We start from the raw sequence: 17,055 nt of genomic DNA, 5'->3' as shown, positions 1-17,055 counted from the left end.
AACCTTACCAGTTCCCCAAATACACAGGTTCTCTCTCATGGGGTGGGGAGGGCTTTGCACCCCAGCTCCCTCTGCCTGGATGATCCTTCACTACGCCTTGCCTGTCCAAGTCCTCCAGGACTCAGCTTTGAGGCTCTCTCCTTTGGGGGATTTCCTTGACCTCCTAACCCTTCCTCAGGGTTCCCCTGCACCCTGGGCTTGTGGAGTTCTCTTGTGGTGCTTCATTTGTGGGCCGTCCCTTACCCCCTACACTCAAAGCTCCCCAAAAGCAAGAACCAGGTCTTACCCCTCTCCATCCTGAGTACATAGTATATACCAGAAATAAATCGATGAATAAAGATCAAATCTACACTGGATTCCCTTGTTTTTTCTGAAATAAAATTCATCCTAGACTTTTGCTAAATCTAGTGATCACCAGCCCCGGTAGAGCAGGCATATAAATCGTGGGTCACATCTTTATGAACTTTGGCCAATTATCTTATCTCCCTCGGCCTCAATTTCTCTTTCTATAAAATGAGAATTATAAGCCTTACTTCATCAGAAAAACCACCTAACACACCATCTGGCAGGGAGGTGGGACACAGTGCATTTCTCTTTCCTTTGCACACGTGCACACACGTTGGCTGACGTCAACAAGCACCTATTAAGCACTTACTCTGTGTCAGACTCTGGGATAGGAATTGAGTGGTAACAATGACAACCCTGACCCTAGATTTCACAGTATCCTTTTCTGAGAAGATTCATCTATAAAATCGGAAGTAAATCCTACTCATAAATTCACAGGTGAGTTTGCCAGCCAGCAGGAAGTCCTTGAGCCAGCTCTGCTTTTCCTCCAGGGCCCCTCACTCTCCTCTCCAGCTCGCAAGAGAGAGCCCAGTCAACGGGTCTTTACCGCCACCTGGTGGAAAAACAGAATAAGCCCACAGGCAGCGGCCCGAAATTCAGACGCCTGCCTGGAGCTGCCAAACACATGGCTCTAACTTATATCTGCCACATTTGTTCAACAGCCAATGAGAAGTTGTCAGAGGAAATTGCTTTTGAAATCAAATCACCTCACCAGAAAAAAAAAAAAAAAAAAAAAGGAAAACCAACTGCACCTTGTAATGGTCATAAAGTGGAAGCAGGCCTCCTGGGGAAATGAGCTCCAAGGCGAGGACCAGACAACCCCGTGAGGTGGGGAGAAATAGCACCTTCTGAAACCACGGTTGTGTCTTACGTCCCAGGCCACCATCAAGTACAAATCCTGGTGGAATTCTCCAAACCTTGGTGCCCTGAACCCAACTGAACTATACTCCAGCCCATAAACACCTGCAGAATCTCGCTCAGTACCAGAACAGCTCAGTAGAAACTGCCGGAAGCGGGGAGGCCATTCTTTCCAAAGGCCTTGGCTTTGCAGCCAGACTCGCTAAGTCAACAAAGCGGGAGCCAGCCCCGCCGCTTGCCTTCCTGTTACACCCTCCAACGTCTTCTCCCTGGCCTGCCACACTCACACGCAAGTTCTCTCCCTCTCCCCCGCCCACCCCCACCCCCTACCCCCCTGGATGCGCGCTCCAGCTCCAGCATCCTCAGTTATTTGGGTGGGGAATCTGTTCTGGGAGAACTGGGAGGCAGAATCCAGATGGGCTATAGCCAGAGTTTGGGGTTGTTTTTTTGTTTTTTGTTTTTTCCCCTCTTTTCTCCATATTCTAACCACTCGGTGAGAAGTTGGGCCCAAAAAAGCAGACTCGGGAACACCAGGGCTGCAGTTCCAAGACGTTTCCTTAGCCAACGAGTGGGTTTCTGCTTTCCTGGAAGACACGCTGTGATTTCCTCGGGGCAGTGGGGCTTTGCTGTGTCCAGCCAATTGCTTCTGGACATAAAGACAGTGGTCTCTGCAGCCTCTACAGCCAACACACCCAGCCACGCAAGTGTCTGAGAGCAAAGCTTGAGGAAGCACTGCCCACTATAACCTCCTGGGGTCCTCACCAAAAACACAGCACCAAACTAATTTAGGAGTGGGGTGAAAGAGTTTGCTCCCTCACAATTTTCCAAAGGGAAGAAAGTCATGACAGACAGAAATACACTGGAGCCATAAAAAATATACAAAATTACCTTTACCAATTGTGAATGGCAATTCTGCTTGTTCCGCTAATGCACAAAAATTGCAAGTTTTTCATCCAGATAGAAAATAAACAGAAAAAGTGATCAGCACTCTGGTATTAATCAACCCATGATGATACTGAATATATACCACCTCTACCTAGCTGACCATCTGCCCCCAGCCCCCAAATACTTGTTCTCATACAGGCTTGTGAACTTTGCATCTCTTTTATCTTGGGGGTTCAAGAAATAAAAGTGTGGTTCTCTCTGACCGTCCTACTTCCTGACCCCAAGATTCCATCCGGGCCTTCTGGGTCTCTCCTCACTTGCCCATGCAGTGCCAAAGCAAATGGGGGTGGGACAGTAGGTCATCCAATGTCCATCTTCAGAGGTCCTCCCTGTCCCACGGCCCCTCTGGATCCACCAGATTCTCTGTAGACTCAAGGCATGGGCACTTATTTTTATTTTTCAGTTGCAGTTGATATACAATGTTATATTAGTTCAGGAGTACACCCCAGTGAGTAGACATTATATAACTTACTAAGTGATCATCCCGATAATTCGCATACCCATCTGACACCATACATCATTATTATCGACTGTGTTCCCTCTGCTGCACTTGACATCCTCAAGGGCATAGGCATTTTTTGTAAGACGGTCCTGACTGCCTAGAAGCACCAACATCTATCACTCTCTGAGTACGTAACTCCCCAGGGACACACCAGGAAGCCAGGCTCCCAATTGTTCTGCTCTTAGCATCCTCAGATGTCTCTCTTATTCGAATCTTTCTTCTCACACCCTGGGTTTTCTGTTTGGGGCTGTGGGAGGCACTGACCTTGGGAAAATTCTTTCCCGCCAGATTTCTTCAGGACACATAATCTAAGTGGATAAAACGACTATGGGACATTTACACAATGGAATACTACTCAACCATAAAAAAGAACATTTTACCCTTTGTGACAGCATGGATGGACCTGGAGAACATTATGCTAAGTGAAATAAGCCAGTCAGAGGAAGACAAATGTCATTCGATTTTACTCATGTGCAGAATCTAATGAGCAAGCAAAGTAGAGACAAACTCATAGATAGAGAGCATGCTGACAGCTCCAGGTTGGGGTGGGGGGCATACTGGGTGGAGAGATCCAAGCAAAAAAGAAAAAGGACTCATGGACATGGACAATAGGGTGGTGATAGCAAGAGGAGGGGATATAAAGAGGATAAATGATAATGGAAAAAATACAATAAAAAAAATTTTAAAGACACATAATCTGTTGGCTTAAAACCCATTGCTTCCTTACCAAAAAAAAATTTTTTTTGTAAAACAAAAGCTAGAAAGATGTCTTGGCTGTTTCGACCCTGTCACATGCCTCCACTAAGGAAACGAGCAGAGGGCCAACTGCCGGCTTGCATGAGAGAAACAAGAGCAGATCTCATATGTCATCCAGCCACACTTGATAAACACAATTTCACTCTTTTTCAGTCACCCAAGATTTTGACTATGGTCGGTTGTGATTTCTTCCTTGGTAAATGATATGTTTGAAAGAAATGTCAGAATAAGTCTCTCTTTTTTTTTCCCTTAGTAGCTGTACTTCTCCAGCAGCCTCTGTCCACTTTCTTTTTTAAGTATACTTTATTGATTATGCTATTACAGTTGTCACAAATTTATTCCCTTTGCCCCCCTCCACTTGTTACCCTCCTTCCCTCCAGCAATTCCCCACTTAGTTCATGTCCATGGGTCATGCATATAAGTTCTTTGGTGTCTCCAGTTCCTTTACTATTCTTAACATCCCCCTGTCTATTCTGTACCTACTAGTTATGCTTCTTAATCTTTGTACCTTTTCCCCATTTCTCCCTCTTCCATCTCCCCACTGATAAACCTCCATATGATCTCCAAACATATGACTCTGTTCCTGTTCTAGTTGTTTGCTGAGTTTTTGTTTTTGAGATTCAGTTGTTGATAATTGTGAGTTTGTTGTCATTTTAATGTTCATAACTTTGATCTTCTTTTTCTTAAATGTGACCCTTTAACATTTCATTAATAAGGGCTGGGTGATAATGAAGTCCTCTAGCTTTACCTTGTCTGTCTAGCTTTACTTTATCTGCCCTTCCATTCTAAATGATAGCTTTGCTGGATAGAGTAGTCTTGGTTTTAAGTCCTTGCTTTTCATCACTTTGACTATTTCTTGCCAGTCCCTTCTTGCCTGCAAAGTTTCTTTTGAGAAATCAGCTGATAGTCTTATGGGAACCCCTTTGTAGGTAACTCTCTACTTTTCTCTTGCTGCTTTTAAGATTCTCTATTTATCTTGAACCTTTGGCATTTTAATTATGATGTGTCTCAATGTGGTCCTCTTTGGTTCCAACTTCTTTTGGACTCTCTGCTTCCAGGACTTGTATGTCTATTTCCTTCACCAAATTAGGGAAGTTTTCTTTCATTATTTTTTCAAATAAGTTTTCAATTTCTTGTTCTTTCTCTTCTCCTTCTGGCATCCCTATGAATCAGACATTGGCACTTCTAGAGATGTCCCAGTCTTCTCATTCTCTCCTCATTTTTTTTGAGCTCTTGCTTCTTCATTCTGTTCTGGTTGACTTTATTTCTTCCTTATGTTCCCATTCATCGATTTGACCTCATCTTCCTCCCCTTCACCATTGGTTCCCTGTGGATTTTTATTTCACTTAGCGTAGCCTTCATTTCTTCCCTTATGTGCTCGCCATACTCAGTCATTACTCTGAGCATCATTATCACCAGTGTTTTGAACTCTGTATCTGATAGGTTGGATATTTGTTTCACTTAACTCTTTTCCTGGAATTTTGATCTGTCCTTTCAGTTGGACCATATTTCTTTGTCTCCTCAATTTGGCAGCCTCCCTATGTTTGCTTCTGTGTATTAGGTAGAGCTGCTTTGACTCCCTGTTTTGGTGCACCTAATACATTGTAAGGGACAGAGCCTTAGGTATTAGTCTGTGCTGGGCAACCTGTTTCACTGCTTTGGGGTGCTGTACGTGGGGAACAATACCATTTGCTCAGCACTCACTCCTTTCCCAGTCACTTCACCCACTTCCCACATGCAACCGGCACCCCTCTAGTTGTTGCCCTGGTTGTGGTTCCCAGAGTGGGTGAGTTTGCCTACATTCTGGAACCATGTCTCTAGAACTAAGGGACAGGTAGTTTCTTCCCCTGCTCCAACCCCCACTGGTTTTCATGGGCAGAAGCTACAAGGCTTTATTTTCCCAGCACTTGAACACTGGGCTGCGCAGTCTGACCTGGGGCTGGGATCACTCCCCAAGTGTCCCTCCTAGTTTTTATTCACTACATGTGAGTGTGGACCTGTCCATTATATTGGTCGCCGCTGCCACACTGCATTCTCCTCTTCATCCTGGCTCCCCATCCCCACCCCTCCTACCCATCTGGGTGAGTATTTCTTCTTTAAATCCTTGGATGTCAGACTTTCATACAGTTCGATTTTCTGGTAGTTCTGGTTGTTTTTTGTTTTGAAGTTAGTTGTAATCCTTCTTTCAGTTGTGCAAGGAGGCAAAGCATGTCTACCTATGTCTCCATCTTGGCCAGAAGTCTCTGTCTACTTCTGTACCTCTCTCCATTCCCTACTTTTCTCTCCTATCTCTGCCACTTCCCAGCCTGGCTCACACATTCTGAGAAGCTGGCCAGAAGTCACCACTGCCCCCCAGTCGAGAGCAACAATAGTACTAAAGGCAACAGCTCAGGTGGCCACACACAACCCCCAAACATTTTAGCCTGCAACGTCCATGCACCCACCCCTGCACCTGGCCCATGTCATTACATTATGTGAACACTTTCTAATTCCCACACCCCAAAATACCCTTTTTAGCCTTCATCTTACCTGGCCTCTACATAAAAGACAGTCATTCCTTCTTCCTTAGAACTCTCTTCTTAGATTTGGCCTGAATGATGTTCACCTGGTTTCCCTCCCCTTCCACTGCCACAGGCTGCCCTTGGAAGCTGATCCTTCCATCTATCCTTTGATTGCTAATGCGCCCTAATTCCTGTCCTCACCCCCCTTTTCTTTCTACATACCCTCCATGAACAACTCAGCCTCTCTCAGTGTCATAACACCTACCCAAACCTCAAACATTCCCAAGACATTTCCTCTCCCTCCCTCCTCCTTCCTCCCCCTCTTCATCTCCCTTTCTGATTCCACACACATTCCTGTTGACTGTTTAGCCTAGAAAACAAAAGGCCAGAGAGAGGATAAATTGCTAATTCTCTGTATTTGAAAGTGTTAGGGTCACAGAGCAGACCCGGACCAAATGGGTAGATTTTACCTCAGTCCAGGGGAGAATGTTCTAACCAACAGCACTAGCCAGCAACAGATAGACTCCTTCTAAGGTAGTGAACCCCCACGAGTGGAAGTGGGCAGAGAGGACTCCTGCATATAGCACAAAGCTGAACCAAGCAATATTCACATTCTCTCCCTCTTCTGAGACTGATACTTCTCAGCTCAGCATTCAGAAATTTGGATATATAGAAGGATTTTGGGTTTCTTCTTGTTATGTACATAAAATTACAATTCTTCATTTTAAAACAGTTTAGAAATTGTGATAGTTCTTTTTTCAATTTTTTTTTATAATCATGGTTTGTTGTTTATCAAATAATTTGTATTATAGATTCATTTGTCATACACACACTCTAGTATTTTTTTTTTTTAAGATTTTATTTATTTACTTTTAGAGGGGAAGGGAAGGAGAAAGAGAGGGAGAGAAACATCAGTGTGGGGTTGCCTCTTGTGCGCCCCAACTGGGGACCTGGCCTGCAGCCCAGGCATGTGCCCTGACTGGGAATCAAACTGGCAACCTTTTGATTTGTAGGCCTGCACTCAATCCACTGAGCCAAACCAGCCAGGGCCACACCCTAGTTTTTAAAGCACAATTTACTTGGTCATTGATTGAAGGCTTTCAATTAATGCATGGTTGCAAAGGTCACTGCTTCTAGGCATTTCTCTCTGCTCTATTTCCATACATTGTAAAAAATAATAAGTTGATAGAAAAGGAAACCTAAATAAATCCTAATCTGATGTAACACAGATTTTTTAAAAGTTCTTCAAATATTTTACTCATCAGCAGCCCAGATTCTTCATCACCAGCTTGGGATGTTCAATTGTAAATACAGAGGTGGGCAAAAATAGGTTTACAGTTGTGCATATGGAAACTAATCCAATAATTAATAAATAATAATAAAAGAATACATTATGTTTTGAGTACTCACATCCGTGAACTTACTTTTGCCGCACCCCTATACAGCCAAGGCAAATCGTACACCATTACTGAATTGAATTTGTGCCAGTATTTACTGAACAATTCCATGCTGGGCTCCACGCATGCTATGAAACAGGGGTGCTGAGGACTAAGACATAGTCCTACATGCAAAGAGTTCCGCCCTCAAGACGGAGGCAGACCCTCAAACCCTCACTGCAGCAGAGAGAGAAGGCAGGTGCTCTGATGTTTGTCAGAGAGCAGGAAAGACCAGGCAGAGGAGGCAACTCTGCCATGTCTTTATTTTAAATACCTCATTGCAAAACCTGTATTAAAATAACAAAACTAGAAAAGCGAATTGCCTACACCTCCACAATGTAATCTAATTGTTTCCATGTGTCTATATTCGCAACATTATCCGACTAGTTTTTCAGTCACTTATTTCCACTTATGTCATTAGTTTTCCATTTCACTACCTTTTTTCCTTACTCCCCTCTCACCCCCTTGAAATAACCAGTGTTCACAGCCGGGGAAGTTATCGTTCAACATCTTTCTCTAGGCTTGATTCGCCTATGGGGGGCACTAGAACAATATGTAAATCAGAACAATTGACGAGCAACCCCCTTCTTGTTCTCCTGACACACCCAACATTCAGCCATAAAAGCCCTGCTGTTTTTCTTTTTAACTCTTAAGTTTTCTAGGTCCTTGCTTCAGTAGACCCCACTTCCCTCACACCCGCTTTGCTGAAAATAACTAGGAGAAACTGATTAACGTCTAAAAAGCAGGAGTCCTAGATCCACAGCTGCTCCGTGGGTCACAGCAGAGTCTTGTGAGCATCCTCTGCTGTCCCTTATGCGCGGGGGCTTCTCATGCTGTTTTTCTTCCCTCCCTCGGACACGTACGTACTCTCCCCACCTCAAGACTCCTCCTTTTACTGTTTCAGCTCACACAGGTGCCAAAGTCACCCATCAATAACACAGCCTTCCCATTCAGCAATTCTGCTATTCTCCTCAAGCCCCCCAACAGGTCATGGTTCAGTTTCTCAAGTTCACCTTATCATGCCAGACATACTCATTTTCAGCTATGGCTTTGAGAGGAGGAAAGAGCAGTGTGGCGAAAGGGTCTACGACTGTCCCTTCAGCAAGGACAGTGGAAGGAACATTTTGTCTTCCTAGGACAACCTTGGCCATGAGGCCCCTCAAGTCAAAACCACTGCCTTTCCGCATTAAGGGTCTTCCCTGTTCACCTTTGTGGCACCTCTGAAAAAGTAGTTTAAAAGGTTAAATGTTCATTGAATTGCCACGGAGTTGGCTCAGACTTCAGATCTGAAACTTCTTGATTCAGCTTCAATAAGAAGGCAGGGAGGTAAGAAGCAATCCCTCAGCCTGCCAAAAAGAGGAAGCTGACAGTCTGATGCATCACAGACCTGCCAAGGCAGAGCCCCGATCTCACCTCTGGGCCCTCACACACACAGGGCCAACCAACAGAACAGGCTTCACGTCACCCGTGGGGTTAGGTCCCAGCTCTGCCATTTCCTACTTGTGATCTTGAACAGGTCAACATTGTCAGTCTTACTTTCCTCATCTCTCAAATGAGGTAATTTTTCAAAAATTTAAAAAACAGTGACTTCATATAAGTAATTGTAAGTCTTAAAACATTAAATGGAAAATAATTTTAAAATTCTTTCATTCCAATTGAGGGTTATATAATTGCTGGTATAATCGATTTGCCATTTAGTGTTCTAGCCCACAGAAAGTCCTTGTTAAGTAAGTGAATGATCAATTTTCCATCAATAGGAAAAGAAATCAGCCACAAAGTCACCAATGTTTCTTGGATTCCAATCCCTGACCAATGGTGCCAGATCTACAGACGCAAAACTAAAGAAGTATTTTCTTTCACAAAGTAGTTTGAAGTCTCCAGGTCCTCCAATCCTGAAAATGTAAGTCAGGGGCTTTCAATGAAGGACTAAGGCTTTGTTCGGAGGAATCTAATTAAAGGGGATGGTAGGGTAGTAGACAAAGACACAGATGGTTTTTGCTATTTTATTTATAAAGAACACAACTACTCTTGACACAGAAACAAACACACCCAAGGAGGAGTTCGTAAAAACAACAACAAAAGAACTATGGGACAGTGGGACCTTGTTTTAACACCAGTCTGTGTGCCTGACTCAGGGATCACTGGGAATATTTCCACACATATGATATCTCACTTCAAAGAAAGGAAGAGACACCTTGATCTTGAGGGTCCACCTATCCGCCAGGTAAAAGCTACACACTCAGTCTTCAGCATCATCAAACTGTCCAGTTTCAAAGACCATCTTGGAATAATGGGGTATCAGTGGAGGTGGATGGTGCCAGCTGGGGTCATAGAGCATGTCTCCTTGTGGGGCACAGCACACCCAAGGCTTGACCTCTTGAGAAATGCAGCCCTGGATGTCGTCAGCATCTGCAGGCCATTTTAAAAGACAAGATTAAAGGAAGGAGTGAAGGTGAAAACAAATAGCCACACACACACACTCCTCTTTTCCCAAAGAATTATACACACAAACACACACATACACACACACACTCACACACTCACTCCTCCTTTCCCAAAGAATTGCAAGCATATTGTTTCTGAGGCAACCCACAGCTGTGCTTCTCAGCCAAGGGTTCTTGGCAGTGCAGAGGAAGCAACTGGATAACAAGACACTTCTGTCTGCAGCTGCTCAGTTCACACAAAAGATATTAGGAGAGAGTAACATTGTTCCAATGTTCAAACTAACTGATACATTATGAAGTCAAATGTAAAAATTTGCACGTACTTTTTGTTTCAAAAAGAAGCTGTTACAGAAATTGCAAATCTGTAACAGATATCAGGCTAAGCTTGCAGATGTGGGTCCCTCTTCTAACCCTATCTGCCTTTAGGGGTAACCTGGTAGGAGGGTCTGAAACCCTGCTTAGGACCCCAGAAACTCCACACCTACCATATGGATTCCCTTGATCTGCTTTCAACTCCGAGTCCCAGTCCTCACTGAAAAGTTCAGCAGGCTGTTCCTTGGGCGGACAGCTGGACATCCTTTCTGGCAGCTCCCAGGAATTCAGTTCCCCATCATAATCTTCACCGCCCACAGCAAAGCCTTCCTCTTCAGAATGGGTGCCCTCACCACCCGCAGGACTATCGTTAGGGATGCTCTGTGCTCCCCTCGCTAAGAAATCAACAAAAGGAAGGAGGTCTTAAAACAACTGGAAAACCAGAGGGCCTACTCATGTGCTTGGAAAATTTTTGGCAGACTTACTAAAAGGGTAGCAGTAAAACAAGTGTGCAGAGTTCTTTAGCCACCTGAGTACTTAAAAAAAAAAAAAAAAAGTCTGTTGGCATTTTTAGAAGTAGAGTTGATCAATTATGTTCAATAGGATGTTTTGCCTTAAACAAGGCCATTAATTGCCTGGTCTTGTAATTCACATAGGGAGTTGGGCACAGTTTACATTTTTAGGTAGCTTACATGTCATTAAAGCAAAACAATGCAGGTGTGAAACAAATTTTTGCTCTTCTATTCCTCCTCCTTTTATCCTCAAAGAGCACGTGAGAGGTGAGCACAGGATAAGGGGGATCAGGATAAAAGTGGGCAGAAGAGGAGCAGAACCCATCTAGTGACAAAGGACACAGAAGAGGAGCAGAACCCATCTAGTAACAAAGGAAAGCCACCACATCCCCACCCCCCAACATGAGGAGGGCTGGGAGGAACATTTTCAAGAGGTTTCAAAATAATGGGAGAAAGTTTAGGGAGGATAATGAACCTACAAGCATACAGTGCTACGGAGACACCAGGTCAGAGCTGGGAAATGAATCAGCCTATTAACACTATATAATAATGACAGCTATAATGAATAAACTAATACTTCAGGGCATGTGTTTTGGAGCCAAACTGCCTGGATCCAAATCCCAGGCTTGCTAATTACTAAAAGGGTTACTGAGCTTAAATATACTCAACTGATTCCCACAATAGCTTAAACACAGAATTAACATACAACCCACTCCTAAATGTGTACCCAAAAGAATTAAAAACAGGTGTTCAAATAAAACTTGTAAAAAATGTTCATAGCAGGACTACTCACAATCACCAAAAGGTGGAAACAACCCAGATACCTACCAACCGATGAATGGGTAAGTAAAATTTGGTTTACACATACGGTGGGATTATTCAGCCATAAAAAGGAATGAAGTATAGGCATACTTTGTTTTATGGCATTTTGCTTTACTGCACTTCACAGATTTTTACAAACTGAAGGCAAAACCCTCTACCAGCAAAAAGATTACAACCAGCTTTATTGTAATAGTAGTTTTATTGCAGTGGTCTGGAACCAAACGCATATCTCTGAGGTATGCCTGTATTGATACATGCTGCATGTATTTATCTTGAAAATATTATGCTGAAAGAAGCCAGACATAAAAGGCCACATAATATGTGATTCCATTTACATGCAATTTACATTTGCCAGTCCAGCACAGGTAAATCCATAAAGACGGAAAGCAGAGTAGTGGTCGCCAGGGGCACAAGGAAGGGGGCAATGGGGTGTGACTACCTACTGGGTATAAGGTTTCCTTTTGGGGTGATGAAAATATCCTGGAACTAAGTAGTGGTGGTGGTTACATAACGATTGTAACTGTGCTAAATGCCACTGAACTGTATGCTTTAAAATTGTTAAATGGTAAGTTTTATGTTATGTGTCTTTTATCATAATTTTAAAAAATTTTTACTCTGTGCCTCAGTTTCCTCATCTGTAAAATGGAGATATGATTCTTGTGAGTTTTTAAAAACAGAAAAAGAAAAAACAGAATTGCGCCTGATACATAGCGAGAACTCAAAGTGTGAGTTGTTATGACTACCCTTACGTGTCCGGAGCTTCATCTAGACCACACTATCCAACGGCACTTCCTGTGATGTCCAACAGACTAGCATTAGCCACATGTGACTATGAGCACTTGAAATGTGGTTAGTGCAACTAAGGAACTGTTTCATTTTATTGTATTATAATTAGCCTAAATTTAAACTGCACCAGAATCCATGGCAGTTCTAGATCTTCTCATCTAATCTCAGAACAACCCTCTGAGGTAAGTATTATTGTCCTCATTTTAAAGATAAAGAAAAGATAGCCCTAGATGGTATCGTTCAGTGGATTAAGCGCTGAACTGAAAGGTCAGTGGTTCAAACCCGGTCAGGGCACATGCTTGGGTTGTGGGCCAGGTCCCCGGCTGGGGGCATGCGAGAGGCAACTGATTAATGTTTCTCTCACAGATTGATGTTTCTCTCTTCCACTTTCACCTTCCTTTCCCCTCTCTCTAAAAAATAAATAAAATCTTTAAAAATAATGATAAAAATAAAGAAAAGTGACTTATCTAAGGCCACAAAACTCAGACCAGGGCTCTGACTCGGAGCTGAAAGTGGCAGCTTCGCCTGCCTCCAAAGCCGATTATCTTCCTGCCTTCCTAAGCTGCCTTCCTCGGCAGAAGGGATAAGTTTGGACACAAGTTCAGGACTTCCCTTAAGGAAGCTCCACTGGAGCTTCCAAACAAGAGCCCTATTGAAACACCAGGCAAAAAAAGGCAATCTGGCAGCTAAGAAGACCTGCTAAAAAGAGATGATAAAGAACACATAGGGGCCGTCCGTCCCTCTTGCTGCTTCCTGGGTCTCTCCCAGCATTCACCCAGGCTCTGCCATCTACTTGCCTAGGCAATCCGAGGCCTTCTCTGTTTCTCTCTCCTGACTGGAGTGGTCATCTGGGCCAAAGCCAGCCTGCTGGAAGAAGAAACAATTACCCAGGACTTGTACAACTGGGGTATCCCCACTATTAAGCTCTCTTCTCAGCCGCAAACCCACCCATCCATACTCCCCCGCTTTGCGTGTGGGGCTGGGACTTTGCAACCCACACTTCTGCTTTGCCCTGTCAAGATTCAGCAAGGACGGAGGGTCTTAACAACTTATCCTATCAAATTATCTGTCTCCTGACTGATACACAGGGGCAAGAGAGCTTTCATTTCTCTACGATGCTGAGGGAAATCTTTTTTCCCCACAGTCAATCATACGCCTCTCTGCTCTCACCACTCCAAAGTTCCCAAAGTCCTATCACCTCTAAGACCTCCTTCTAAATGGAACAAGAAATGTTCACAGCCTCCATGAGAAGATCTGACTTCAATCTCAGCTCTGCCATTCATTCAGCGTGTGATTCAACCACTCTGCCTGGGTTTCCTTCTCCGGAAATTGAAGATGGCTGTTCTGACCTAACAGGGGGCTTATGATAACATAACATTTATGAAAACACCTGGCATAGAACAGGAATGTAATGTTTGTTGACTCTTAAGCCCGCCTGCTTTGCCCCTACATCTACACTGCATTTGGCACCTGTCCCAATTAGCTCATGATGTAGTCATACCTAGATTTAAAGCATCACCTCCACCTCCTATAGTCAGTGACAACACTTGGGTCACTACTGCAGACCAGCTGGTGGGGCCTCTCACTTCCACCACTGCCATAACCCCCTAACTGCCTCCCCATTCACCCATCCTGCCTAGCCCTGCAGTGTTAATTACTACTCTCCTTAAAAATCTTGAGCTCAGCCCTGGCTAGTGAGGTTCAGTGGATTGAGTGCAGGCCTGCGAACCAAAGGGTCACTGGTTCAATTCCCAATCACGGCATATGCCTGGGTTGCAGGCCAGGTCCCCAGTTGGGAGCACAAGAGAGGCAACCACACACTGATGTTTCTTTCCCTTTCTCCCTCCCTCCCTCTCTCTCTATAAATAAACATTTTTTTTTTTTGATCTTCAGCTCTACTGCAGGAGCAAATACCCAAGGCAGTGACACCTCCCCCTCACACTCCATCAACCTGTTGAGCATAGCACTTGCCCAGCTCTGCAGCCCAAGGTCCCGGCATTTGCTGCGTGCTCCCGCCTTTCCACACTTCCCACATCACACCTCTGCAGGCACCACCTCCCTCTCACCTTGGAGAGGGAGCGCATGTCCCTTCCTACGGTGCCCTGACAAAATTAGTCTCATCATAACTGCAATCCAAAGTAATTTGCTTTGTAAGTCTAATGCTACAATCTTCTTCTTATTTTGGTTACGTACTATCTTTGATGCTTAAACAAGCACGCCACTCCTCCAACCAATTAATAAGCGTGTCTACCGTGCCAGGCACTGTGCTCGGCACCAGGTTAACAGCAGTAAACAGTTATTTCTACCCTCAAGGAGTTCACCACCTACCAGAAATTACTGACTGCAAAGAAGGACAGGCTATGTATGATTGTAATAACGGTCTTTGAAAACCAGGAGCTGCCTGGTGCACCAATGAAAACAAGTTTCTGAAAACCCTGCGTCAAGCCGGGCCTTTAGGTTTCATTGAATAGAAAAGAAGAGACGGCCTGAGACGTCATCTGGAGCCCAGCGCTGGCTGGGCATCCTCACCAGTGGACACAGATCCTTCGGGAAAGGTCTCTCCTCAGCACCCTCACCTGGCCCCTGTCCAGGCCCCCCGCAGCGGTCCATATCGCCTCCCATTTAGCAAGTACGCAGCGGCGACAGGGGGCCCAAGCCTTCCTTCCCAGCACTGCACGCCCACCCACACCTTCAGGGTGCCCCGCCCCAAAGCCCCGCACCCCATGGTCCCTTGGCCTGGCTGCGTCCAGCTCGAGCGCATGTCCAAACGGCGCTCAACGTTCCCAGAGCGGCCCCAGATGCTTCCCCGGCTCCGCGGCCCCCGCAACTTCCCACCTCCGGCCACAGGTGATGGCTGTGCCTGGCCCCCGCGCGGCGCTCACCTCCGGGCTGGGGGGCGCCTCCCGCGCGCTCCGCAGCTGTGGACCCCGAGGCGGCTTCGCAGCCCCTGGCGCCACGCTCCGGGCGCTCTGCGGGTCCATGCCCGGCGGCCCGCGGCTCCGCGCCCTGGACGCCGCTCGGCCACGTGACGCACCGGCCTTGCTGCCAGCCCGAGGATACGCCGCGGAGGGGCCAATCAGCCAGGGGTGCTCCCGGCGGAGGGGGCGGGACACGCGGTCACGAGGAAGCGGGGGGCGGGGCAGCGCGGGAGAGGCAGGGCACCCCGCACAGCCAGAGCCCACCTAGCAGCCCTCAATACCGTTTTTGTAGCTCCGGCCAGGCCGTGCAGGTCCGAGGGCTGCACGACTGAGCCTAGAATGCCAACTGTTACCCCTACGCAGCTTCAAAACCCCCAATTCCTGTTACCCGGGTCCACTTAATGTATAAAGCTAAGCTGTAACAACTTTTAATACAATTGTAGCTCCAACCACATTTTACTTTCGACCTTACAAATTTCTCCAGGCCACGTGCTGGAACTGGACTAGCACAGATGGATGACACAACACAGCAGCCCAGCGATTCTCCACCTTGACTTAATGATAGTTCTTAAAGTCAGTCCATGAGAAACCAGGGCTGTTGATAAAAACAAACCGACAATGTACTGAACACAACATGTATGCTATGACACTTGGTCATAGTAACCCTAAAGATTCTGTGCAGCCCGTAATCTGACCCGGGAAAAGATCCTTTTTTAATTGCTCGGGTGTGGCCCTATGCAACCTGAAGGTGGCAGAAGATAGGCAAGGTCAGGCTTCACTGCCTTTCCCTACCCACACGGCCTGAACTCTTCACAAACCAGCTCAAGGTGTGATAATCACGTTAACATTAAAGTAGCAGAAAGCTGTAAACTGCCTTACCAGACCCCCTTCATACAACCTTCGGGAGGTTATAGAACCTATTCCATCATCTCCTTCAAAGTATGTGTTGCTTGTAAACTATGTAAGATATTTGAAAAAATTAGTGTAACAGTTGGTACATGATACTCCCTTTTCTTTTCCACTATGTATACTTTCCTAGAGGGAAGAGAATGTGACAGATTAATGTGTTCTCTGCTCTGACCCATGAGTCAGTTTCCCCAAATCTAATTGTATTTATCTAGATCAACTCTGTCCAGTAGAACCTTCTGCAGTGGTAGAAATAAAAGTTCTATTATCTATGAGGTCTAATATGGTAAACATAGGGCTACTAAACGCTTGAAATGTTGCCAGTGTAAATGAGACACTGAATTGTAATAAATTTAAATTGCTATATGTAGCTAGAAACTACCACATCTAACGGAGTAGCTCCAGGTGAACTAGCTAGATGCATTTTCATGACCTGCGAGGGTGAGAACCACATGCAGGGTGGTGATAACCCCGGGGACCCAAAGCCAGCCACCACCCTCTTTGCTCTCATCTCTCACATGCAACATGTATCACTTTACTAAATAAAAATGCCATGTACAGATTTAGAATGATAAACATCCGCGGACTTAATGAGAAAAAGGAAATTTTTCTTATTTTAAAACAAATGACAAGTAAACATTTAGAGTACAAAAGCTCAAAATAAAAATGCCCTAAAACAGACTCTAATATTCATAGATATTTAATATGAAGGTATTATTACAAATCAGCAGAAAGAAAAATGGCCACAAATGGTGTTGAAGGGAAAAATCTGAGTTGTACTTGGCACGAAAAAGGGTTATCAAAAGTAGAAATCATGCAGGAAAAGAAAAAAAGAGAAAGAAAAAAAAGTAAAGAAAAACCAACTAGGGTAAATTTGCAATAAAGGAGAGACAACCTAAAGATTAATATTCTTAATATATTAAAAACTCATAAATTAGTAAGAAGTTTTTAAAAACTGTCAAACATGAAAAAAATAGAGAACCAGGAAAAACACTTTAATTTCATTAATGTC

The 17,055-nt window shown here is 44.8% G+C and overlaps 1 protein-coding gene across 1 annotated transcript; it reads right to left on the bottom strand.

Annotated features, from left to right (window-relative positions):
* Positions 1–9,332: 9,332 nt before the first annotated feature.
* LOC149998139 (coordinator of PRMT5 and differentiation stimulator-like) lies at positions 9,333–15,252 on the bottom strand. Its single transcript, XM_090291558.1, has 4 exons — positions 15,102–15,252; positions 13,017–13,083; positions 10,273–10,494; positions 9,333–9,752 (listed from the first exon to the last, which is right to left on the bottom strand). The coding sequence occupies exons 1-4, from the start codon at positions 15,198–15,200 to the stop codon at positions 9,583–9,585; spliced, it is 558 nt and encodes a 185-aa protein (XP_090147684.1). The 5' UTR covers positions 15,201–15,252; the 3' UTR covers positions 9,333–9,582.
* Positions 15,253–17,055: the final 1,803 nt, after the last annotated feature.

The sequence above is a fragment of the Furipterus horrens genome, unplaced genomic scaffold (assembly GCF_987537825.1).
Source record: "Furipterus horrens unplaced genomic scaffold, mFurHor1.1.pri manual_scaffold_11, whole genome shotgun sequence".
NCBI lineage: Eukaryota > Metazoa > Chordata > Mammalia > Chiroptera > Furipteridae > Furipterus > Furipterus horrens.
Note: the sequence above shows the minus strand (reverse complement) of the source record. Positions and strands in the feature narration are given on the sequence as shown.